Genomic DNA, 27,256 nt, shown 5'->3' on the forward strand with positions numbered 1-27,256 from the left:
AAAAAAAAAAAAATGAAAGCATGACTCCATGTTTCATTAACTCTGAATTTACTTTTATGTATTGGTTGCCATATTTGGCAGTATTATTTGAAAAGAAATGATAACACAGGAGCTACAATCATAACACAGAGAAGGTGCACAAATGCTTCCTAAAACCACCATTCTGATGTGTGTCCAGCTGGCAACCTGAGCAAAAACTTGAAACTAAAAATCTCAATATATTATCGGGTGTAGCAGCTTCCTTCTAGATATGTCTCCTGAGGCAAGGGAAACAAAAGCATAAATAAATTATTGGGGCTACGTCAAAATAAAAAGCTTCTACACAGAGAAGGAAACAATCAACAAAACTAAAAGGTAGCCTATGGAATGGGAGAAGATATTTGCAAATGACATATCTGATAAAGGGTTAGTATCCAAAATATACAAAGAACTTGTAAAACTCAGCACCCGAAAAATGAATAATCCAGTTAAAAATGGGCAGAAAACATGAATAGATATTTTTCCAAAGAAGACTACAGATGGCCAACAAACATGAAAAGATACCCATCACTCATCATTAGGGAAATACAAATTAAAACATCAATGAGATACCACCTCACACTTGTCAGAATGGCTAAAAAAAAAAAAAAAAAAAAAAAAAAAAGAAACCCACAAGAAACAAACAGGTGCTGGTAAGTATGCAGAGAAAGGGGAACCCTCTTGCACTGTTGGTGGGAATGCAAACTGGCACAGACACTCTCAAGAACAGTATGGAGGTTCCTCAAAAAGTTAAAAGTAGAGCAACTTAATGAACCAGCAATTGCACCACTGGGTATTTACTGAAAGCATACAAAAATACTAATTCAAAGGGATACATGTACCCTGATGTTTATAGCAGCATTATTTACCATAGCCAAGATATGGAAGCAGCCCAAATGTCCATTGAATGGATGAAGAAAAGGTAGTAAGTCAATTCTCAGCCATAAAAAAGGAATGAAATCTTGCCAGTTGCAATGACGACGGAGCTAGAGAGTATAATGCTAAGGCAAATAAATCAGAGGAAGACAAATGCTACATGATCTCACTCATGTGGAATTCAAGAAACAAAGCAAATGAGCAAAAAAAGAGAGAGAGAGGCAAATCAAGAAATAGACTCTTAACAGAGAGAACAGATTGATGGTTACCAGAGGGGAGGTGGGTGGGAGAATGGGTAAAATAGGTGAAAGGGATTAAGGGGGGCACTTGCTGTGATGAGCACCTGGTGTTGTATGGAAGTGATGAATCACTACATTGTACACCTGAAACTAATATAATAAAAATATAATATAAAAAATAATAAAAATTAAAAAATAAAAATGTCAATATAGTTATGAAAAGACTATCAGTGCTTCTTAAACCAATATAATAAATAATAAAAAGAAGAACATTGAGAATCACTTAAGATAAGTACCATATATTGTAAGAAATCAGGAAGGACATTATAGGAAAAACAAACAAAAATTTTAAAAACCTGGTGGAAAAGCAAACAGTACAACTTATATAAATAGGTAGGATTATGAAGAGGCATACCTATATAAATAGGTAGGTTCAATTGCACTACACATCTAGTTTAATTAAACAACTGCCAGAATTAAAAGTGATTCTATAATGAATCAATAAAATTAACAAAAATGGGATAGATTTGATTATGTGAAAATTGTTTGGTAAAGTACATAATTATATAAATGATTTTAGATATTTAAATATAAATGATTGTAGATATTTAGAAACCTAAAGGATTCTTCCTCATGACTTTGATGACAATTATGTTTAATGGATTGTATTGAAAATTGAAACCAGAATTTTAGTTTGCATACTGTCCTCACCTACACACCAGGGTAGAGAACTCCACTTTCCCATCTGGCACGTTATCTCATCATTTTCAGATATCCTGAAACCTTCCTCACAAGTGTAACTTAATTTGCTGCCATGTGGGTAAAGCTTAGGTTTCAATGTTTCTTCTACTTCTGAAAATTCAGATGATTTAATGGTTCCATGTTCTATATGAGGTGGTTGAAGACACCGGAGTTTTTCTGTATTAAGGAAGAAGATCAAAGGGTCAAGTACAGATAATGTTTAGATTGAAAAATGCAACCAAATACCACTTGGGATTTTAAAATAAGGATACCTTGAACAAATTGAATTACTGAAAAACGGAAAAACATTTGAAATTTGCAAGCATATGTGTTTCCATAAAATCTGTGCTGTTATCTACTTCTTCACTATGCCCCTTCATTCTTGTCCTGTTCATCATGAGGAGTAAAATAGGCGTAAACAGAAATTTTCTTGGTATTTGCACAATAATCCAAAGTTTTTGTCTGTTCATTTCACAGTAGAAGTGAAAGAATGCTGACTGATCTGTATACTTAGTTTGTAATTTACTGTTCCAGGGTAAAGTGAAAAAGATACAGAGAAAGGTCTTCATTTTGTTCCTTTACACAAAGCACAGGTGACTATTAACCTCATTTGAAAGAATGTTGTAAAGCAAGTTATGTGCTACTGACCAGCACAGCGTGGTATTGACTGCCATCTTCCATCTTTGCACACAATTTCTTTTCCATCCTGAATTATATAATTGTCTTGACAGACAACAGATACTTTTTCTCCATCCTGATAATTCACCGTCGTCGTCATGTTTTGAGCATTGGGAATCTGAGGTGGAGGGGGGCATGACTGTGCTCTAACTTCTAAAAATATTAAAATTAGATTTCTTGATTAAAAATCATAAGTTAAACATATTAAAAAGACAATTAAACAGAAAACTCAATAATAATATATCATTGATCAAATAATAACATGTTCTATGTTTAAACATGTTATACTCTTCAGTAGAGCACTTTAATATATCACATGTGGTTTATATACTCACCGTCTTACTTGTAGTATCTTCCTGTGACAAATCTTGCATAATCTATGTAAAATTTATTTTTAATTATTTCTAACCATTAGGATGTTCTAACTGAATTGTCCACTCAGTAAGAGGCACTAAATAAATACTGATGTCAGAATCTTGTTGACAGATATCTATAATCAAATGCATTGTGATTGGATTAAAACCCTCACAAGATGTGGAATGGGAGCTAATTAGCCAGAGGAAGAATTACATGTAGTTAATGATCAATTATTTGATACAGACTCTTGGCTGAGGTAATTAGATATGGTCACTAATGATTTATAGTGTGTTGTTTAAAGTTCAAAACTCTGTGGAGGTACTGTTTACTAGCTTGCCTACACTGCTAAGAGATAGGCTAATGAAATGGACCCTGTTGAACAGATTAGACAGCCCGGCTGCCATTGCATGACCAGCAAGGGATGCAAGATTTCCCTATAAACTTGTGTTTGAGCTACCGGAGAACTGAGATACCTCACATGTATCGTGACAGCTCATAATCTGAAAACAAAGCGTGTCCTGTTCAACTGAGGAAGACTCTGGATGGCTCTACCTGGAGGCTTTTGGACCTCTCTATGATTCCCTGATTATGCTTTCTCCTGTCGTGCTTTTATTTCATTAGAGGCCTTACGTGAGTGTATGCTGGGAAGTCTTATAAGTCCTTTCAGTTACCCAAGATTTTGTAGTCAATTCAAAGAAATATTTCACTGAATACAATTAATTCATGCTTACTAATATTTTCTACTTCTATCTCATATATTCTATTTCTTATATTTTTGATTTCTAAGTGTAGAAGTATTTTATATTTGATCAAAAAATATTTCTTATTTGTTGTAAATATCTTGGCATATTTTTTTCAGTGCATTGACAAGGATTGAGTTTCCTCTGTATCTGATGTTTAAACATTTTTGCCCTAATAATCTTAATTTATACTTCCTCTGATACATTTTGCCAGAGGTTGGTCTAGCAACTAAATTTCCCTAAAAAGGCAGAATTACTATTCTGCAAGTCATCTGTTAATGCTTTTTAAAAAAAACTTCTTTATTGTGTTTATATTATTTGTATTTTATTTCTATGTCTTAAAAGTTATTCTGTATTTTTTTTTTGCTGTTCTTTGTATAGCAATCATACCACAAAAAAAAAATCTGATAGAAGAGAACGAATCTATTCAGGAAAAAATAAATATTTGGAAATTAAGCAACGAAATTCTAAATAATTGACAGGTTAAAGAAGAAATCACAAGGAATATTAGAAAACATTCATGTAGATTTAAATGAAAATGAAATGTATATAAAAATTTTGAGACTGCTACAGCAGTACTTAGAAGGAAAAATGGAGTTTTAGATTGACATTATACTTGTGGTAAAAATGTTGAATACCCTCCCCCAATGATCAGGAATAGGACAAAGATGTATGTTCTCATCACTTCCTTTCAACAGTTTACCGGAGTTCCTGGTCAGTGTGATAAGATTAAAAAAATAAAAATAAAAATGGACCAGCAAAAATAAAATCTTGTATTTTCACAGATACAATTGTTTACAGAAAATTGCAACAGATCTACAAAATGGTACCTAAAACGGATAGTGCAACTTAGTATAGTGTCAGAATATAAAATCAATGTGCACAAATCGAGTGTGAAGACAAATGTATAGGAAGAAATTGACCTCATCTCCTCCCAGAGACACACAGGTACATATGGAACACTTTCCTCTGAAAAAGACCTGAAAACTTAGCTGAATAGCTCCTTCACAGCAAACAGTAAAAGGGCCACATGGAGATGGGTAGGAGAGTCAGAGACCCAGGATGGACAAAATCCCACCCCTGGTAGGGTTACACACAATCATGTGGGATCTCCCAAATCCAGAGCTTCTCCTTGAGGAGAGAGAGGATTGTGTCCCAGATCAGCACCCCAAACTCTGGGACCTGCAGAAGAAAGATGAGCCCCCAAAACATCTGGCTTTGAAAACCAACGGGTCTCACATCCAGGAGACCCAATGGGCTGTAGAGAACGGAGATACTTTTTTTAAAAAAAGATTTTATTTATTTATTTGACAGAGAGAAAGAGAGAGAGAGAGAGCACAAGCAAGGGGAGCAGCAGGCAGAGAGAGAGGGAGAAGCAGACTCCCTGTTCAGCAGAAAGCCTGATGTGGGGCTCAATCTGAGGACCCTGGGATCTTGACCTGAGCCAAAGGCAGACCCTTAACCAACTGAGCCACCCTGAGAAACTTTCCTTAAAGAGCTGGCACCCAGACTCACTGCCCCCGGGGGCCATTGTGAAAGGAACAGTTTGAGAAACACTTAGATGTATGAGAAGGAGATTCATTTGCTAATCTTAAAGCATCTACCTGAGGGGCAGAGGTCTGTTGGGACTCTTTCCATGATGGAGGTGATGGCAGGTGCCTTTTTTACACTTTCTCTCCACCTTGATAACACCTGCGGGGGCACTCCAGCCCAGTGCTCTCCTGTGGCCCCAATAAAAGCCAGAGGGCGTGTCCCAACCCTGCCTTCTCCTGCTGCCTTGCTATAGCTGGCAAGCATGCTCAGTCCACATAGGGGACGCTCCTTGATCTCCTGGCTCTAGTGGCCAGAGGGGCTTGCCTTTCTGGGTCCCACAGGACTGTAACAATGGGAGAGGTAATTCTTGGCAAGCTACCACCTCCAGCGCACTACACAGACAGCAGACTGAAACACACCACCCGGTCTTGCTGTGAAAAAGGCCTATTTCCTTGTCCTGGATGTGCTTCTCATGGACGGAAACCAGGGGGATGCCAGCTTTGTGCTCTCTTCAGCCTCAAAGAAAACAAAACACTAATTCTTAAAGATACCTGACCAGATGTTAACTCTAGGCCACCAAGTTTCTGGGTGTTTTGTTTTATAGCAGACCAATGCACTGATGCGATTAATATTCAGAAATAGTGCTTTAGTTACTTTCTAAATTACCTTGAAAATTAGTAGTAATACATAGGTAAAATTTTTTAAAAGATGCAAAGATACTACTTTTACAAGTTAGGAAGAAATAGAATAAGTTTTTGAAAATATTATAAACAAGAGCTTACCTGTGCAGCTTAGTTTGGGATCCCATCGTCCATTTATGCATACTGAGTATTTCTGCTTTAATGTTCCTCTGCATTTATAACTTATTCTGGCATTATGATCAAATACAGTCTTACTTAATGGATTTGCCTCTTGTCTGGTCAAGCTGTATTCACACTTCTTAAGTTTATCTGTTGCTATAAAATGAAAATATTCCCTTGAAAAGACTAATTATAGGAATCAAAGCAACTACTACAGAAAAATAGTTTTGAGTCAATAGTAGAATGAAATTAGAATTTGAGTCAATAAATCCCATCAACCAATTTATTGGTTGAGATGGGCTCTTATGTATGAACCTAAGTCTTTTTTTTTTTTAAGATTTTATTTATTTGACAGAGAGAGAGATAGCCAGCGAGAGAGGCAACACAAGCAGGGGGAGTGGGAGAGGAAGAAGCAGGCTCTCTGCAGAGGAGCCCCGATGCAGGGCTCGATCCCAGAACGCCGGGATCACGCCCTGAGCAGAAGGCAGACGCTTAACGACTGAGCCACCCAGGCGCCCCTATGAACATAAGTCTTGTGTCCAGTCTTTGAAACTTCAGAGAAAATGTCCATCATAAATACATTCTGCACTTTGGGGACAGGAAAGTGTAAGAGGCTCACTGTTTTGGATGATCTACAGACTGAACACTCATCACCTGACTACATATGGTCCCATATTTATCTGTGGAAATAGAATATATGAACTTGCTAGTTTAAATATATTTTTTTCATTAGAGGTTATGTAATAAAATAAGAAAAGTACATCTAAGATGTATTATACAGAACGTGAATGCTTAACTAGATCTTTTGCACGATGACTAAAAAATAGAAACAGATTCTTGGAATAAGAAGTTGGGTGCTTAAAGCCACAACCTGTTCCTGCTTATACTCTCACAATCTTTGAAGAACTATTTTATATACCAGATCACCCTATAATTCAATAATATCATAATGCAATAGTTGTAAATTTTTACTGACTCTGAGTTAAATATAACAACCTTTTATACAGCTACATATCTCAAAAATTCAATGAAGATTAAAGTACTCTGGATTTGATAAAATAATGAGTTGATGTAGGCCTTCGTTAATGATTTGTTAATGATTAGCCAAAGAAGTAATGATTTTGTAATACAATACAAAATAAACAAAGGAGACTAATTCAAAACATGCTAGAGGCTGAGAATTAGTCCTGTTTTTAGGGCTTTCCACAGTGTTGAGGGAGACAAAACAACGTGTTCAGGTGATGGTAACTGAAGGACAAGCAACAGTCAAAAGGAGTGGAGGTGGTTGTTGTCATTGTCCTATGATTGATTGGTTTCTGAAAGAATTTGTTTGTTTATTAGGAGAAAAGAAACATTCAGAGAAGAGTGAACACCTAGACTGGTTGGAGGTACAAAATAAATATTGAACAGAGAAAATTGGAGTAAGGCCTATGACAACTATATGGGGATTATGTTGAGTTGAATATAGGTAGAAAATTAACCTTTGGAAGGCAAACTCTGAGGTCAGAAAAGAGTAATAATCGAAGCAGATATTTTAGAATAAGAGTGAAAAGTTGAGAGTTTTCATGCCTGTTATAACTGGGTTTTTCCCCCATAAGAAATAGGGGAGGTCATTTGTGGAGATCGAAGAAGACAAAGATGAAGTTTGGTCTTGAAGGACTGACAATACTTCTAATGGGAATGTGTTTAGCAAAAATGTAAGGATTAATAAGCAACAAAACTTAGGATTCATTCAACAAACTCCTAGGTAATGTCTGCTGTACGTCCACCAGTCTTTTGGGTATTGGGAATACATCATGAACAAAACAGGGTAAATCTCTGCTCTCACGGAGCGTGCACCTAAGCCCTACCTTCTCCTTGGAACAATTAATGCCTAGAAATCTGATGAATAAGTAAGATTGGACATCCAGGGCTCTCTTTGAATGTAGGACCTAGGAAAACTCCAGGGAACTCATTCTAAGGGAAAAATGAAAAAGGCCCCTAATATTTTTCCGGTTAGTCATAAAAGACTTGGTCATCCAAAGGTCAGGATGATTCACATACATCAATCAGAGTGAAGTCCATCCATCAGATTTGTTTCCTGGCCTAACCCTGACTGCCTCCTTTGACTGAGTTCTACCACCGACTGAGAGGGCCTGCAGCCCACCCACCCTTCAGCACATTAACTTGTTGTTGCATTTGAAACAGATTGGGAAATTGTTAGAAACTTTGAGGGAGGCAAGATTCCTAAAGGAATGTAGCAAGTAGGCATTAACTTTTTTTGTTTTCCAGGGCCTGAAATCAAGAGTGCTACATAAAATCAAAAGTGGTATTTATGTAAATATAGTTCTATTTTGGCAATTAGTACTCATATTTAAATCATAAGAATAACTAGAAGTAAAATTAAGCTTCACACTTATAAACAGTGTTAATATCAGGGACAGAAAGCTTGATAAAATTCTATTGCTAATTTGTGGACACATAATGAGCTATAAGCAATGTCTGCCTTCATTATAATTTAAGAACTGATATTTTCTTTCTTTTTTTTAAAGGTTTTATTTACTTATTTGAGAGAGAGCATGAGCAGGGGGAAGGTCAGAGGGAGAGGGAGAAGCAGACTCCCTGCTGATCAGGGAGTCTGATGTGGGGGCTCAATCGCCCCCTGAGATCATGACCTGAGCGGAAGGCAGATGCTTAACTTACTGAGCCACCAAGGTGCCCCTAAGACCAGACATTTTCAAGAGTATACCTAAATTTCAAAAATATGTTTGCAAATACAGTTTTTACAATAAAAATATTAAATTTCATTGACTGTCAATTTGAGAAGTGTCTTCTCACCGATGCACTGAGGAAGTGGGGTCCACATTCCATTAATACATGTAATTGACTTGTGTCCAATCATTGTAAATTCTTCTTCGCAATTGAACTGTACTGAATCTCCATGGTGATAGGGAGGGGCGGAAGACTCAACAATAGAGCCATAATCAAGTTCAGGTATATTTCCACATGTACTCTCCACTTCTGTGAAAATTTCACGAAAATATGTTTATTTACAAAATGCAATTTATGTGTTTATATGAATATAGTGTTGATTTATGTTTACATATTAATATTTTATATACATTACCAATACACGTAGGCAAGTCTGTCCATTGGCCATCAACACATTGAATTTTATTAAAACCCTTCATCAGAAATCTAGTATCGCAAACATATTCCACCAAATCATTGTGTTCATAGATTTCTTTATGTGTTCCTTTAATTTCCCCATTGAGGAGTTGAGGAGGTGGAGTGCACTGTCTTGTTTGCTCTACAAGAGAAATACTGTGTAAATTACAGTTAAATTATCTATTTTACAACTTAAAAATCCATAAAATAGAGAGGTTTTAAAACTTAATTTATATAATTTATAACATAATTTGTTATAGCCTTCTTAAACAATGGTGTTTACACCAGAAACATATTTCCCAGTTCTATTACTTACACTGAATGAGTGTATTGGAAGTATACTTAAACCCAGAAAATATGTTTAATAATCTATATATTCTAAAATTGTATGCAAACCAATTAATATATGTGGTTGTGTAAATTAGAGCAATATTCATATTCCATGGAAACATTTTATCAAAACTGTTTGAAAAAATGCCATCATTTGAGGCAAGCATTTGATCAAGATGTTATGACTTTGATTGAACCACCCATGTCATTGAATTGACTGTAAGTTGCTTGAATGTTGTTTAGACACTCAATGAAACTTGAGGTAAGGTCCCTGCTATACAAAGTGTCCAATATTATCGGTGGGTCTGTAGGCAAAAGGAGAAATAACAAAAGAAGTGTGAGACATCATATATATATCTATGGATACTTCCACTACATATTTCAAGAAACAATTGGAGATTAATTGCTTAAATAAGGAAGTCTGATGTAGCTACCCCTCAACACATGCCCTGGCTTAATTCACTAGATTATAGACATGCTCAAAGCCAACAGAAAATTAAGAGGGAAAAAGAAAGGTTGATACCCAAATCCTAATTCTTGTTTTAGTGATTGTAAGATAGATATTCACCTTTACATGTTGGAAGATTAGGAGACCATCCGAAGTGGTAACACTGAACTGAATCTGGTCCAACTCTCTTAAGTCTTTGTCTGCAGGAGAATTTCAACACGTCTCCAACATTATATTTGTCCTTTCTGGGCTCAGGAACTAAGTATTCTTCTACTTCTGGAACCTTGCATTCTATTTCTATAAAAAAAGGTCAAATAATTTAGTGAGTATATATAATTAATCATCACCAAAGGAAACTGTATATGTGTCTTGTAAAAATGAGGCGCTAGGTACTGCATATACAGAGGGGCATGAGATGAATCCTCCTCCTTGAAAAATATTACATATTAGGTTTCATACACCTTCTAAATTCACAGGGGACTCAGAAATATTAAGGCATTGAATAGCAATATATGCATCCTGAAAATGTGTTTGTAAGGTCAACTTGCTTATACTGGATCTGATTTTATAAGTGACATTTGTTTATAAATATAATGTGATATTGTTTTGTACTCTCAAAACATAAAAATATTCTCTCACATTAAAAAAAGTGTTGCTACAATTTTAAAATTGCACTCAAATAAGAATTGGTATTTTCGTTTAATGTAAATATAATTGGAGAACCAGAACACACACAAGGCATTTCTAATGTGGTTTAAAGAAACTATCAAAATTGCTTAATTTATATCATATTAATTATATTAGTAAAGAAATCAAACTGAATCATAAAATGAAACATGAAACAAAATAAAGAAACATGTTCAAGGCCACATAACTAGGCATATTCTAGGTGTCCTGAATATTTATATAATATACAACTATCTATTCTTATTAAATCTAAAATTTATACCATCTATTAATAAATTGTTGATCATTCTGATTCAAATTAGGAATATGTAAAATTATCCCTGCAAATTTGCCAAGTTTGTGACATTTGTGACATTCGTCACATTCCTAAATATTATAAAAAATGCATTTTTCTTATTTGGAACCCTCCTATCTTGCTAATTAATTTATAAAATTACAAACTGGAATTTAAGTATTAGAATCATACTAAAAAGAAAAACAATCCTTTGACATATTAGAGCATTTGTAATTATTAAAACATTTTGCAGATGAGGAAGAGTGAACAAGCTTCAAATAAGCTTGGCTGTTGCCCTAAGATACATGTTTAGTCAATGATGAAATTTAGTAAATGATGGAATTGGAATTGACCAGGCTGACTCCACAGGATTCACTTATACTTCCTTATCCTTTCATCATTTTCTTCTCTCCACGTCTATGAGAACAGTCATTCCAAAATGTTTTCTTCTTCTGGTTCTCTGGGTCCTCATTTTTTCCATCTACTTTGCCACTTACTCTTCTTCTGCCCAACATCTAAACGTTGGAATGCTTCAGAGCTCAGTCTTGAGCTCTCTTCTCTTTTTATTCTGTATTCTTTTCCAGTTTGATATCATCATTTATTTGGGTGATAATTCCAAATATGTATCTCTTAGCTAGACATATATATTTAACTCTGTAGTTCACATAAGCAACTTTGATTGTCCACGGGCAGCTCAACCATAATGTGCTCAAGTCAAAAGTTGTGATGTTCCTCCCAAAGTGCTCTTTGTTCTGTCAACACCACCTTACAAAAAGGCATTGCCACTTACCTGCTTGCTTTGAAAAAAATTTAAAACAAGCATGTGAATCCCTTGATTATTACTCCCTCTTGCATTCAATATTTAGTAAACACCAGCTGTATTTTCTACCAACAAACTAGATCTCGAATGTGGTCTGCTTTGCATCTTGTCGGCCATCACCCTATCCCAATCCCCACACTTACTCACCCTGCATAAACTCCTGAGTCTTTTCCCCACCACAAGCACAACATATGGAAAAAAAAAGAAAAGCTTTTCAGAAAATCTAAATAAACTTATATTCTTTTTTTTTTTAAAGATTTTATTTATTTATTTGACAGAGAGAGACAGCCAGAGAGGAAACACAAGCAGGGAGAATGGGAGAGGAAGAAGCAGGCTCCCAGCGGAGGAGCCTGATGTGGGGCTCGATCCCAGAATGCAGGGATCACGCCCTGAGCCAAAGGCAGATGCTTAACAACTGAGCCACCCAGGCGCCCCTATATTCTTTCTTTCCTTAAGACTGCCTTATAGGATTTTCTCAATCATGAAATTAATCTAAAGGCTGACATGCCTTGAAAATAAGCTGAATAATCCTTTCTTTGCCTCCTATCCAGCGTCAGTTCATAAAATTTTCCCACATCTGAAAAAACAGCACTTACCATAACATCCTGGTTTATAAGACCAACCGTCCTCACCACACACTATGGAACCTGTGCGGCCATCTTTGCTTTCAAATCTGTCAAGGCATTCATAGTCCAACTTGTCATTGAGCTTAAACCATGTGCCATTACTTTTGATTCTGGCATTCTCCAATACTGGCCTGTCACAAAATTCTAATGCATAATAGAATTTAAGGTTTCATTTCTAATATTACTTAATGGACAACATAAGCAAGTGTCATCTTAAGGTGGTAAAAATAGCTTTATCAATTAGTATGAGCTAACAAATTAAATATCATATTAAAAGAATCTAAGAATACCAGTGCTAAACCATTGTCCTGAAAAAATTACTCAAAATGAAAAAAAATGTTTCTACACAGCGTTTTCTTATCACTTAAACACTGTGAAATATTTATTCTAAGAACACTTTTCTCAATCAATTATACTTATGTGTTTATCCCATGCTTGTAATAAAATTGGCCATTACAGATGTATCATATTTTTCTAGCAAAGCAGACTAGCATTTTGTGAATTAAGATGCCAAACTCATTAGCAGTGTGACAAATATGCCAGATTAGTTGAATGACTTTTCAACAATGCAAGTAAATTTTTAAATTTTCTATAAAACTCTACTTTACAAATATGCCAGATTAGTTGAATGACTTTTCAACAATGCAAGTAAATTTTTAAATTTTCTATAAAACTCTACTTTACAAATATGCCAGATTAGTTGAATGACTTTTCAACAATGCAAGTAAATTTTTAAATTTTCTATAAAACTCTACTTTACAGCATAATAATTTCTAAAGCTCCCATGCTGATTTTCTTTTCCAAATATATTCCTGCGGCTGTGTATTCTTTTAAACTTACCAAGATTGAATAGAGAGATAACTCTATTGTCTGTAATTTGTTATAAGGAAGTAAAGTGTTAAAAGTCTCAAATTTTGTTAACACCATACTAGAATGATGTTAATAAAGGTTTAAATAGTGATTAATCTTAATAGTAAAAAAATTATATATTTTTTAATTTATCTTCAAATGGGAACCACATCAGGCCCTCCCCCCAGAAAAGAATTAAGTTGAAGTAAACTTTTGCACAACGATCATCAGGATAATGAATATGAACATAAAATTACTCACTAATACATGTGGGTTGAGGTGACCATCCACTTTCCAGACATGTAATTGATCCTGAAGTTTTACCATTTGGTGTTACATATCCTGATTTACACTGATATTGTGTTTGTTTATTCAAGGGATATGCAAATTCATATTCAGAAAAAAATCCATTTTCAATTGTTGTCTCTGATTTTAAACATCTTTCTGAAAGGGAGAAAGTATAAGGAAAAGATAAGCATATAAATAAACATTTTTATAAAGACTCAAATAACATAAGAATATAAAAAACCAGCAGTCATTTACAAATGAAAACCCAGAAAATCTGAATCACCCAAATTCTAGTGACAGAGAAAATAAGTTGTGAGTTTCCAAAGATATTAAATCAGGATAGTTCATTAAATTTTTTTTTTTGGAATGAAGAGGCAATATTTTGAATACTCAGAATCCCTTCTGGGAGATTACTAGAAATTTGTTTGTCTAATGGATCCAGAATCCTACAGCATGCCAGAACTCTACTGGCAAAGGACCTTTTCCAGGCACCTGTTTTAAATATTGCATACGTAGGATCTCTTTCGCAACACTAGCATTCAGTTAAGTAACTGGGGTATCTCAGATCAGATGATGATCTCAGAGCATCTGCCACCATAGCTACTACAACTCTGAGAATTTGAAATGTTTGTCATCATAACTGGGTACTTAAAACCGTGTGGATACATGAGTTCAATGAATATGACACAGATCAACACATTACATTCATTCATCTTCTAAGACCAAAATGATGATCCTCAAATTATGTATAACTTAACTTGAGACAATAAAAGAAGACTTCTGTCAGTTACCAGGTCTCTTCACAAAATTCAGCTTTATTTATTGACTAACCCGTGGACAAAGAAGACATCAAAGGAGAAAACATGAAGTATATATTTTTTCATAATTGGTAATTTTATTCCTTCACTTGGGGCACCTAGTAGACTGGACATGAGATACTTGGAATATTAAACACTCAGGATATGGAATTAAAGTATATAATCTTTTTTTTTTTAAAGACATTAAAGCAGCCCCTGGGTGGCTCAGTGGGTTGAGCATCTGACTCTTGTTCTCAGCTCAGGTCTTGATCTCAGGGCTGTGAGTTCAAGCCCTGTGTTGGGCTCTATGCTGGGCATAGAGCCTACTTAAAAATAAATAAATAAATAAAAATAAAAAAGTAAATAAATAGACATTAAGTCTTTTGAACTGAATGATAAGAAAAACATTTTAAATAAAACTTTGTGAGATGATACTAAAATAGTGCTGAAAAGGAAATTTTACGATTGTATAGATAAAATAGAAAAGTATAGACTGCATATCGACTCATTGTTTCTCCTTAAGAAATCAGAAAAAGAAAAGCAAAGAAAATCCAACATGCACATACATTTGAAAAAAAAAAAAACAGACTGTTGTTGGGGAGATGGTGGAATAGGGTGTTTTATTATTCTCTATTTGATTTATTTCTGCTCTAATCTTTATTACTTCCTCCCTTCTAACTTTGGGCTTGGTTTGTTTTTCTAGTTCCTTGAGGCATAAATTTAGGTTGTTTATATAGGATCTTCTATTTTAATGTAGGCATTTGTCACTAAAAACTTCCCTCTTCCCACTGCTTTTGCAGCAACTGTAAATTTTGTTACATTGTGTTTTTGTTTTCATTTGTCTCAAGATATTTTTAAAGATTCTCTAGCACTTTCTTCCTTGACCCAATTGTTGTTTGAGAGTGTGCTGTTTTCTTTCCATGTATTTGTGATTTTTTCCATTCCTTTTGCTGTTAATGATTTCTAGTTTTACTCCATTGTGCTTGAAAAAGATACTGTATAGAATCTTTCATGTGCAGTTGAGGAGAATGTACTCTTCCACTGTTGGGTGGAAAATTCCATATCTATCTATTAGGTCCATTTTGTTTATACTGTTGTTCAGATTTAGAGCTTCTTTCTTAAATTTCTGTCTGGGTGTTCTATCCATTATTCAAAGTGGGGTATTGAAGTCTCCTGATATTATTGTCCTGCTGTCAATTTCTCCTCTTTAGATCTGTCAATATTTGCTTTATATATTTAGGAGTTCCAATGTTGGGTCCACTTATGTTGAAAATTGCTACGTCTTCCTGTTAAATTGACTCTTTTATTATTATATAATGACCTTCTTTGTCTCCAGAGACAGTTTTAGACATAAAGTCAATTTTTTTTTCTGATAGAAGTATAGTCACTCCAGCATTCTTTCGTTGCCATTCACATGAAATATCTTTTTCCATTTCTTCACTTTTAGCTTATTGTGTCTTTAAATCTAAGGTGAGTTCTTGGTTTTTACCTATTTAGTTACTGTATTCCTTTTAATAGTAAGTTTAATTCATTTACATTTAAAGGAATTATTGATAGGTGAACACTCACTAGTCACATTTGGCTAACTGTCTTCTGTTTTGCAATTGTTTTTTCAATTTCTTCCACTTTTGATGACTTCCTTTGCTATTTGATTATGTTTTATAGTTATTTACTTTGATTTTTATCTCCTTATATTTTGTATGTCTATTATGTTTTTCTTCCTCCTTTATTGAAGTATAATTGACAAAATTATATATATAAAGTGTACAGTGAGATGACTTGTTGCACACATACATTTGGAAATGATTTTCAAAATCATGTTAATCACCTCACAACTTTTTTTTTTAGCTAGAATGCTTAATATCTACTCTTTTAGCAAATTTCAGCTATACAATACATTATTGTATTGTATAACACAATATAATGTAACAATACATTATTACTAACTATAGTCATCATGCTGTAAGTTAGATCTTCAGAATTATTCATCTTATAACTGAAGGCTTACAGCCTTGGACCAGCATCTTCTCATTCCCCTCATCTGCAAGCCCCTGATAATTACCATTCTACTCTCTGCTTTTATGAATTTGATCTTTTCTTTTTTTCTTTTTTGATCTTATATACAAGTTTAATCACAAAGTATTTGTCTACCTCTGGCTTATTACGTTTAACATAATGTCCTCTAGGTTTGAGCACGTTGTTGTAAATAGCAAGATTTTCTTTTTTCTCATGGTTGAATAATATTCCATTGTACATATATATATGTATCACATCTTCCTTATCCATTCATCCATCAATGGACACTTAGGCTGTTTCTGTATGTTGGCTATTGTGAATAAAGCTATAATGAACATGAGGATGCAGATATTTCTTCAAGATACTGATTTCATTTCCTTCAGAGATATACCCAGAAATGGGATTGCTGTATCATATGGTAGTTTTTTTTAACTTCTTGAGGAACTTCCATACTGTTTTCCATATGCCTATAACAAATTACATTCCCACCCAAAGTATACAAGTGTTCCCTTTACTCCACATTCTCACCAACACTTGTTATCTCTTGTCTTTTTAATAAAGGCCATTTTAACAGGCATGAGGTGATAGTTCATTGTGGTTTTGATTTGCATATGCTGATGATTAGTGATTTTTGAGTACCAATTGGCCATTTGCATGTATTCTTCAGAAAAAATGTCTATTCAGATCTTTGCTCATTTTTTAATTGGATTGGATTTTTTTTGCTATTGAGCTGTCAATATATATGTGTATACACACACACACACACACACACACACACACACACACCCTCCTCAGATCTATGGTTTGCAAATATTTTCTCCCATTCCATAGGTTGCCTTTTCACTTTGTTGATTTGCTGAGTAGAAGCTTTTTTATTTGATATAGTTTTATTTCAGCTTTTCTGTCTGTGCTTTGATGTCATATCCAAAAAATATCATTGCCAAGACCAATGTCAAGAAGATATTTCCCTATGTATCTTCTAGTACTTCTATAGTTTCAAGTCATATTTAAATCTTTAATTTGTCTAGAGTTACTTTTCATCAGTGGTTTAATATTGTGGTTTCCTTTTTTTTTTGCTTGTGGATATCCAGCTTTTCCAACACTAGTCACTGAAGACACTACTTTCCTCATGTGTATTCTTGGCACTGTTATCAAGTTTTAATTAAGGATATATGTATGAGTTTATTTCTGGCTTCTAATTTTATTCCATTGATCTGCCGATATGATATTGTTTTCATTTTAATCACTTTATGATATAGTTTGAAATCAGGAAGCATGATGCCTTCAGCTTTGCTCTTCTTTCTCAAGATTGCTTTGGCTCTTTGGGAGTCTTTGTGGTTCTGTGTAAATTTTAGGATTGTTTATTCTACTTTTGTGAAAAATGCCGGTGGGATCTTGACAAGAATTGTATCTATTGATCACTTTGGGTAGTATGCACATTTTAACAATATTAATTCTTCCAATCCATGAACATAGATTATGTTTCCATTTATTTATATCTTCTTTATTTTATCATTGTCTTATTGTTTTCAGAATACAAGTCTTTCATCTCCTTGGATAGATTTATTCCTAGGTATTTTATTATTTTTCATGCTATTGTAAATGGTATTGTTTTTTAAATTTCTCTTGCTGATAGTTCATTATTCATTACATAACAGATTTTTGTGTATTGATTTTGTATCCTGCAACTTTACTCACTTCATTTATTAATTCCAACAGGTTTTTGCGTGTGTGTGTGTGTGTGTGTGTGTGTGTGTGTGTGTTGTGTGGAGTCTTTAGGGTTTTCTCTATATGTGTCATCTACAGAGATAATTTTACTTCTTTATTTTTTATTTGGGTACCTTTTATTTCCCTTTGTTCAGCAGTGGGGAAAGTATGTATCCTTGTCTTTTTCCCAATCCTTGAGGAAAAGCTTTCTGCTTTTCACCATTAAATATGATGTTGGCTATGGGCTTCATCTTTATGGCCTTTATTATGTTGAGGTACATTTCCTCAACACCTAATTGCTGAGAGTTTTTATCATAAATGGATTGTGAATTGTGTCAAATGCTTTTTCTCTACTGGGATGATTATATGATTTTTACCCTTTGTATTGTTAATGGGGTTTATCACAGTACTGATTTGCATCTTGAGGCCCATCAATAAACCCGACTTCATTATGGTGTATGAATCTCTTACTATGCTGTTGAATTTAGTTTGCTAATATTTTGTTGGGCAGTTCTGTATCTATGTTTATCGGTGATACTGGCCTATAATTTTTTTTCTTATAGTGTCCTCGTCTAGCTTTGGTATTAAAGTAATGCTGATCTTGCAAAGTAGTTTCGGAAGTGCTCCCTGCCCTCAAAGTTTTGGAATGGTTTGAGAAGAATTGGTATTAATTCTTCTTTAAATTACTATGAAAACTTCTGGTCCCAGACTTTTCTTTGCAGAGATATTTTAAATTATTGATTCAGTCTTGTTGCTTGTTATTGGTTTGTTCAGATTTTCTATTTCTTGAATGATTTTGTTTTGGCAAGTTTTGTATTTCTAGGAATTTATCCATTTCTTCTAGGTTATCCAATTTGCTGGTGTGTAATTGTTTATGCTTATCTCTTATGAACTTTTGTATTTCTGTGGCATCAGTTGAATGTCTCCACTTTCATTTCTCATTTTGTTTTATTTGATCTTTTCTCTTTTTTCTTAATCAGCTCTAAGTTTGTCAATTTTGTTTATCTTTTCCAAAAGGTAAGTATTAATTTTGTTGATTTGGGGGGCCTTTATTTCACATATTTCTTCTCTGATTTCTGTTATTTCATTGCTTCTGCTAATTTTAGGCTTAGTTTGTTCTTCTTTTTCTAGTTTGTTTTAATGTATAAAGTTGGTTGTATATTTGAAATCATTTCTTTTTCTTAGTGTAGGCATTTATCACTATAAACACCTCTCATAGAATTGCCTTTGTACATGAGGCATTTTCTTCTCTCTTGTTGCTTTTGAAATTCTCTCTTTGTCTTTGCAACGTGGTTAATAGGATATTTGTCCCTTGATGAATTCTGAGCCCTGATTGCTGTGCTCCAAGCTTTCCCCAGTTATGAAGATCACCTCATAGTCTGGATGTGGTGAGAAAGAAATGGGCCTTTTGGTCAGAGCATAGGAAGCCAGATATTAACTCACACATTCTTTCCCCCAGGGGAGAAGTTGCAGTCTGAGTGGGTCTCTCTTGGCATTGAATTGTGCCACTTTAGGGGAGGAGTGACTGAGATAATTGAAACTGTTCCTTTCACCCACTTCAACGCACCCACTCTTGGATCTTTTTGCTCTAATGGTGTGCTAAAACTTCTGCTAGATTCCCAGACTTCCGCAAAGATGCTCTGGTCTGTGGGTGATTGTCAAAACTGGTGTTCTTTGCCAGAAAGAATAGAAACTTGTATTCTGGCATCTTGCTGGTGTCACTCTATTCTTTTCTAGATTGAATGTATATATGTATGTCTGTATGTATTTAAGTTTTTATTTTAAATCCAGTTAGTTAACATACGGTGTTATATTAGTTTCAGGTGTATGATATAGTGATTCCACAATTCCATACATCACCCAGTGCTTATCATGACAAGCGCAATGCTTAATCCCCATCACCTATTTCACCCATCCCCCCTGCCCACTGCCACCTCTCCCCCCTCTGGTAACTATCACATTGTTTTTACAGTTAGAGTTGGTTTTTGTTGTTGTTTTTGGTTTTGGTTCGTATCTCTCTCTCTCACTTTTCCCCCTTTTACTCACATTTTTGGTTTCTTAAATTCTACATATGAGTGAGATCATATGGTATTTATCTTTCTCTGACTTATTTCATTTAAATTATAATCTCTATCTTCATCCATGTTGTTGCAAATGATAAGATTTTATTCTTTTTTATCGCTGAGTAATATTCCATTATATATATATACCACCTCTTCTTTATCCATTCATCAATCAACAGACACTTGGGCTGCTTCCCTATCTTTGCTAGTCTACATAATGCTTCTATAAACACAGGGGTGCTTGGATCCCTTTGAATTAGTGTTTTTGTTCTTTGAGTAAATACCCAGTAGAATGATTGCTGGGTCATACGGAAATTCTATTTTTAACTTTTTGAGGAACCTCCATACTGTTTTCCAGAGTGGGCGCACCAGTTTGCATTCCCACCAACAGTGCAAGAGGGTTCTCCTTTCTCCACATCCTTGTCAACACCTGTTGTTTCCTGTGTTATTGATTTTAGCCATTCTGACAGGTGTAAAGTGATATCTCATTGTAGTTTTGATTTCCATTTCCCTGATAATAAGTGATGATGAGTATCTTTTCATATGTCTGTTGGCCATCTATGTGTCTTCTTTGGAGAAATGTCTGTTCATGTCTTTTGCCCATTTTTAAATTGGATTATTTTGTTTTTAGGTGTTGAGTTTTAGAAGTTTGTTATATATTTTGGATACTAACCCCTTACTAGACATGTCATTTGGAAAAATCTTCTCCCAATCCAAAAGCTGACTTTTAGTTTTGTAGATTGTATCCCTTGCTGTGCAGAAGCTTTTTATTTTAATGAGGTCCCAATAGGTTTTTTTTGTTTGTTTGTTTTTTGCTTTTGTTTCCTTTGTTTCAGGGATCTATCTAGAAAGGTGCTGTGGTTGATGTCAGAGAAGTTACTGCTTGTGCTCTCTTCTAGGATTTCATTTAGGTCTTTCATTCATTTCTTTTTGTTGTCTAATTGCTGTGGCTAGGACTTCCAGTACTATATTGAATAAAAGTGGTGAGACATCCTTGTGTTGTTCTTCACCTTAGGGGAAAAGAAATCAGTTTTTCCCCATTATGGATGATGTTAGCTGTGGGTTTTTCATATGTGGCCTTTATTATGTTGAGGTATGTTCCCTCTAAACCTACTTTCTTGAGGATGTTTATCATGAATGGATGTTGTACTTTGTCAAATGCTTTTTCAGCATCTGTTGGAATGATCATATAGTTCTTATCCTTCTTTTTACTGATGTGATGTATCATATTGATTGATTTGTAAATACTGAACCACCCTTGAAACCCAGGAATAAATCCCACTTGATTGTGGTGAATATATTTTTTAAAATATTGTTGGATTCAGTTTGTTAGTATCTTTATGAATTTTTGTGTCTATGTGTCATTTTTGTGTCTTTTGTGTCATCAGAAATATTGACCTGTAATTCTCTTTTTTGTGGTGTCTTTATCTGGTTTTGGTATCAGGATAATGCTGGCCTCATGAAATAGATTTGGAAGCTTTTCTTCCTTTTCTTTTTTTTTTTGGAATAGTTTGAGAAGAATAGGTATTAGTACTTCCTTAAATGTTTGGTAGAGGGGTTCCTGTGTGGCTCAGTCAGTTAAGCATCGACTCTTGACTTCAGTTCAGGTCGTGGTCTCAGGGCCATGAGATCCAGCCCTAAGTGAGGCTCTGCACTCAGCAGGAAGTCTCCTTGGATTCTCTCTCTGCCCCTCCCTCTGCCCCTTCATCCCCACCCTCTCTCAAAATAAATAAATCTTTAAAAAAATGTTTGGTAGAGTTCACCTGTGAAGCCATCTGATCTTCAACTTTTGTTTATTGGGGTTTTTTGATTACTGATTCTTTTTTTTTTTTTTTCTGGTAATTGGTCTGTTCAAATTTTCTGTTTCTTCCTGTTTCAGTTTTGGTAGGTTTATGTTTCTAGGAATTTATCCATTTCTTCTAGGTTGTCCAATTTGTTGGCATGCAGTTTTTCAGAATATTCTCTTATAATTGTGTTTTTGTGGTTTTGGTTGTTATTTCTCCTCCCTCATTTGTGATTTTATTTATTTGTTTCCGTTTTCTTTTTGATAAATCTGACTAGGGGTTTATCAATTTTATCAATTTTTTTCTGAGAACCAGCTCCTGGTTTCATTTATCTGTTATTATTTTTCTAGTTTCTGTATCATTTATTTCTGCTCTCATCTTTATTATTTCCTTCCTTTTGCTGATTTTAGGTTTTGTTTCTTGTCGATTTTGTAGCTCCATTTGGTGTAAGGTTAAGTTGTTTATTTGACATTTTTCTTGCTTCTTGAGCTAGGCCTGTATTGCTATAAACTTCCCCCTTGGAATCAGTTTTGCTGCATCCCAAAGGTTTTGAACTGTTGTGTTTTCATTTTCAATCGTTTCCATGTACTTTTTAATTTCTTTTTTTTATTTTCTCATGACCCATTCAGTGTTTAGTGGCATATTACTTAACCTCCATGTATTTGTGGTCTTTCAGATTTTTTTCTTGTGGTTGACTTCTAGTTTTATAGCATTGTGGTCAGAAAAGATGCATGGCATGAACTTGATCTTTTTGAATCTGTTTAGTCTCATTTTGTGGCCTAATATGTGTTATAGTCTATGTGCACTTGAAAGGAGTGCGTATTCTGCTGTTTTAGGGTAGAATGTTCTGAATATATCTGTCAAATCCATCTGGTTCAGTGTGTCATTCAAAGCCATTGTTTCCTTGTTGATTTTCTGTTTAGATGATCTGTCCATTGATGTAAGTGGGGTGTTAAAGTCCCCTACTATTATTGTATTATTACTGATTGGATCCTTTATGTTTGTTATTAACAGTTTTATGTATTTGGGAGCTCCCATGTTGGGTGGATAAATATTTACCATTGTTACATCTTGTTGGATTATCCCCTTAGTTATTAAACATTGTCCTTCTTTGTCTTTTGTTACAGTCTTTGTTTTAACGTCTGTTTTGTCCAATGTAAGCATTGATACCCCAGCATTCTTTTGACATCCATTTGCATGATAAATGTTCTCCATCCCCTAACTTTCAATCTGCAGGTGACTTTTGTTCCAAAATGAATTTTGTAGGCAGCATATAGATGGGTCTTGTTTTATTCATTCTGTCAACTTATGTCTTTTGATTGGAGCATTTAGTCCATTTCCATTCAAAGAAATTATTGATAGATATGTATTTATTGCAACAAAACAGGTTGTTTCTGAAGATTTTCTCTGATCCTTTCTTGTCTTTCTCTCTTTTATGGTTTGCTGGTTTTCTTTAGGGACATATTAGATTTCTTTCTCTTTATTCTTTGCATATTATTAGTGGTTTTTGATATGTGGTTACCATTAGGTTTGTACATAACATCCTCTGCATATAGCAGTCTATATTAAGTTGATGGTCATGTAAGTTTGAACCCATTCTTTACTCCTGTCTTCCCCAGGTCTATGGTGTCATATTTTACATCCTTTTATTTTGTGAATTCCTTGACTGATTTTTTTAAACAGAAATATTCATTTTTACTGCTTTGTGTTTCCTACCTTCATACTGTCACTTTTGGCTTCTTTTTCTCACTAATAGTCCCCTTTAATATTTCTTGCAGGGCTGCTTTTGTGGTCATGAACTCCATTAATGTTTCTCTGAGAAACTGTTTATCTTTCCTTCTATTCTTAATAATCGTCTTGCTGGATAGAATATTCTTAGCTGCAGATTTTTCCCATTCAGTACTTTGAATTTATCATACCACTCTATTCAACTTGGAAAATTTCTGCTGAAAATACCTTGGTAGCCTTATGGGTTTTCCCACATACGTTACTGGAATTTTGTTTGTTTTTTGTTTGTTTGTTTTGTTTTGTTTTTGTCTTTCTGCTTTTAAAATTTTTTCTATATCACTATGTTTTGCCAATTTAATTATAACATGCCTTGGTATGGGTCTGCTTTTGTTGATTTTTTGGGGTTCTCTATGCCTCCTGTATCTGGATATCTGTTTCCTTCCCCAGATTAGGGAAGTTTTCTGCTATTATATCTTCAAATAATTTTTCTGCCCCCCTTTTCCTCTTTTTTTTTTTTTTCTGGGACTTCTATAATATGAATGTTGTTGTGTTTGATGGAGTCACTGAGTTCCCTATGTCAATTCTCATTTTGCTTAATTCCTTTTTCTTGCTTTTGTTCAGCATGATTACTTTCCATTACTCTGTCTTATAAGTCATTAATTCATTCCTCTGCTTCTTCCAGCCTGCTGTTCATTCCATCAAGTGTGTTTCTCATTTTGTTTATTGAGCCCTTGATCTCTGCTATGTTACCCTTTATCTCTGTGTTAAAGTTCTCACTTATGGTTTTGACTTTTTTCTCCAGTCCAGTGAGTATCTTTATAATCATTACTTTAAATTATCTATCAGGCATCTTGCTAATATATATTTAACTGACATCTCTGGCTGTGGCCTTGTATTGTTCTTTCATTTGGGACAAATTCTTCTGTTTTCTCATTTCATCTAAATTTTTGTGCATGCTTCTTTGTTCAGAAAGTCAGCAACTTCTCCTGTTCTTGAGGGTAATGGGCTTATGAAGAAGAGGTTCTATAGTGCTCTGTAGTGTTGTGATCCCTGTTCCCCAGGGCCTGACACTTCAGGGAGTGTCTCCAATGTGTGGTGTATGCACACTGATGTTGTGTTCTGACTGCTTTATCCTTCAGGCCAGTCATCTGCAGAGGCCCTCTTTGCCTAGGTGTGCTCTGGTCTGTTTGTGAAATGAGACATCTTACCACCACTGCTGGAATCAAAGCTCACCAAAACTCCCAGGGTGGGAGATGTGAGGGCTGTGTTTTGGGGTCTCCTGGGGGAGGAAGTTGGCTGCACTGGGACTTAGGCAAGCATGACCGGGAAGGGTGGAGCACAGGGAGGTGGGACTTGGTGCAAGAAAGTTAGGTAGTGAGTGCTGGCCCTGTGCTGGTTCCCACAGGTGGCTCCATGTTTATGCTGAAGAATGGGGGAGGGAAATGGCACCTGCCAGTTCCTTTGTTCCCAAAGGGATCTCTCTGTGAAAACTGCTTTTCTGCAACACACTCCTCAGTGTGAGCCCTGGGTTCTCTTCAGATTGCTCTTTCCAGCTGTATGTTCACAGACTGCTTGGCTGCCTTTTCTCCAAGCCCCAATGCCCATTTGAGCTGTCACAGAGGCAAGCACACTGACTTTAAAACCCTAGGCTTTAAACCCCACTGGTTGTAAGAATTATGAAATTTGGTCCCTCTCACTTTCCAAGACAATTGTTATGGTGATTCATTTTTCCCATGTGCTCCCTTCTGTGTTAGTCTGTCTCTTGCCTTTCTCTGTGACCATGGCTCTCTCCCCACCCTAGTGGCCACAATCTCTTTCTCTCAAACTGTGTCTCTGTACATCTTACTTCTTCGATGTGGCCTCTTCTCAACCTTTAGTTGTGGAATTTGTTCTGCCAGTCTTCAGGTCAATTTCTGGGGTATTTAGGATGATCTGATGGTTATCTAGGTGTATTCATTGGACGAGGCAAGCCAATGTTCCTCCTACTCCACTGCCATCTTCTTCCCTTCACTGCCGTGTAACTGTCTTATTTCAGGTTTCTTCTTTGTGTTTCTTTTACTGTTTTCTTGACTAATACCTACCACTAGACATTTATTTTGCTATATATGTATCAAGAAATTTGTATATCCACTCATACATACTGGGAAAAATAAAGCTAAGTATATCCATTGGCAGAAATAAGAAAGTTGATTTAACATTTTGCTACTGTTAATATAGATGAGGGTTAGAAAGCCATAAATATACTGGGATCTCAGATCATTTACTTACTGAGAGGAATGCATTCGGGAGGAGGGAACCAGTCATTCTCTGTACATGTCATTACAGTCTGCTCATTTTGAAGACTGTGACCAGAATTGCATTTAACTGGCACAGATTCACCTTGGAAATATGTTTGTCCTTGCCTCGGATAATCTCCATTTTTCAAATAATTGAAAATACATCGTCCTAAAAATCATAAAAATGATGAACAAAAAATTTTAAAAACCAATAAATTCAGTCAAAATGTAAATTAAACCTATTTGTACACTATTTAAACTATAATGCTTAAGTATCCAAAAATAACACGTAACTTAAGAAAAACTAAAACTACTACTGAATGTGTACAAAAAAAATCAATATTCAATATTATTTATCTTCAGTTTTTATAATTAAAATAGTATGAATGTTATAGGTATTTTTGAAAAGCTTCTATCTTTAGCTCTAATGTGATTTTTATGAAGAGCTCCTCCTAAAGGAAAAACCTATTTTGGTCTTTTTGCTCATAAAAATTATCTGTTGGCCTTATTTTTGTCAGACAAGGCTTAATTGTACTCATGTGTTTTCCCCCCACTAATTGAAATGTTTACACATATACAATTATAAAAAGATTTACTTACTCTGGCATGGTACTTTTGGGTTCCATCCTTCGTGTGTGCAAGTAATGTACTGCCAGTAACTTCGTGAAGGAGTCACAAAATTGGAATCACAGGAATAGTAATAATATTTCCCTATAGCTACTGGAAAGTATGGTCTATATCTATTTTCATCGTACAAACGTCCATGTTTTATTTCTGGAAAATCACAAGGCTTCACTTGCAATACAAACAAAGAAACAAAAACAGTATAAATAATGTTTTACCTTAATAAAAAAATAAAACTAGAAATGAATTGTTTCATTGGTGATTATATCCTCTTATTAGCATAATTTCGCTCATTGCAACAGGGTTTCTAGGACAAGAAAAGTTATAAAATTCAGATGACAGGGATATGTGATGAAATTATTGCTAATGAAGTTAAAATTATATCTTGTGGGTCACATGATACATAAACTTGTACAAAAACTCTTGAGGAATAAAAGTGCACAGACCTATTAATGAAGTCTTCTTGAGTTTGTATATCCTAGCCCTGGTTGATTAAATGAGCATCTTGGTTGAGAGATGAAAGTAATGATTTTATTGCTCAGATCATCTATGTTCTTTTCCTTTCTTTACTGTTCTCAACAGAAATCAGAGCCCTGGGTTTTCTTCTCAAACCAACTCAATGTAGGGAGATAGTGGGATTTTTTGTAGCATAACATTCATTAATTTATTTTTCTATTTATTGTAAATAGTGTAAGAAATATAGAGAAACAAAAAATTTTTCCATTCACCACATTATACAGAAAAATAATATTCTTATTAACGCCTGAAACCAGTCATTCAGGCAAGTTTTCCTCTTTTTAATCAGAGAAA

The 27,256-nt window shown here is 34.8% G+C and overlaps 1 protein-coding gene across 2 annotated transcripts in view; it reads right to left on the bottom strand.

Moving 5' to 3' along the window:
• Positions 1–1,698: 1,698 nt before the first annotated feature.
• The window catches only part of CFH (complement factor H), a 64,011-nt gene continuing 38,453 nt past the window's right edge, over positions 1,699–27,256 (bottom strand). The window contains exons 8-17 of one of the 2 annotated variants that reach the window (XM_040636538.1): positions 26,423–26,617; positions 25,815–25,991; positions 13,425–13,607; positions 12,285–12,458; positions 10,028–10,204; positions 9,089–9,271; positions 8,800–8,982; positions 5,965–6,138; positions 2,523–2,705; positions 1,699–2,051 (exon numbers count right to left, since the gene is read on the bottom strand). In XM_040636538.1, the coding sequence (XP_040492472.1) occupies positions 1,789–2,051; positions 2,523–2,705; positions 5,965–6,138; positions 8,800–8,982; positions 9,089–9,271; positions 10,028–10,204; positions 12,285–12,458; positions 13,425–13,607; positions 25,815–25,991; positions 26,423–26,617 (1,892 nt within the window). In that variant the 3' untranslated portion in view covers positions 1,699–1,788. The remainder of the gene's footprint in view (positions 2,052–2,522; positions 2,706–5,964; positions 6,139–8,799; positions 8,983–9,088; positions 9,272–10,027; positions 10,205–12,284; positions 12,459–13,424; positions 13,608–25,814; positions 25,992–26,422; positions 26,618–27,256) is intronic. The other variant, XM_040636540.1, reaches the window with a different exon arrangement.

Source organism: Ursus maritimus, unplaced genomic scaffold (genome assembly GCF_017311325.1).
Source record: "Ursus maritimus isolate PB19 unplaced genomic scaffold, ASM1731132v1 scaffold_2, whole genome shotgun sequence".
Lineage (NCBI taxonomy): Eukaryota > Metazoa > Chordata > Mammalia > Carnivora > Ursidae > Ursus > Ursus maritimus.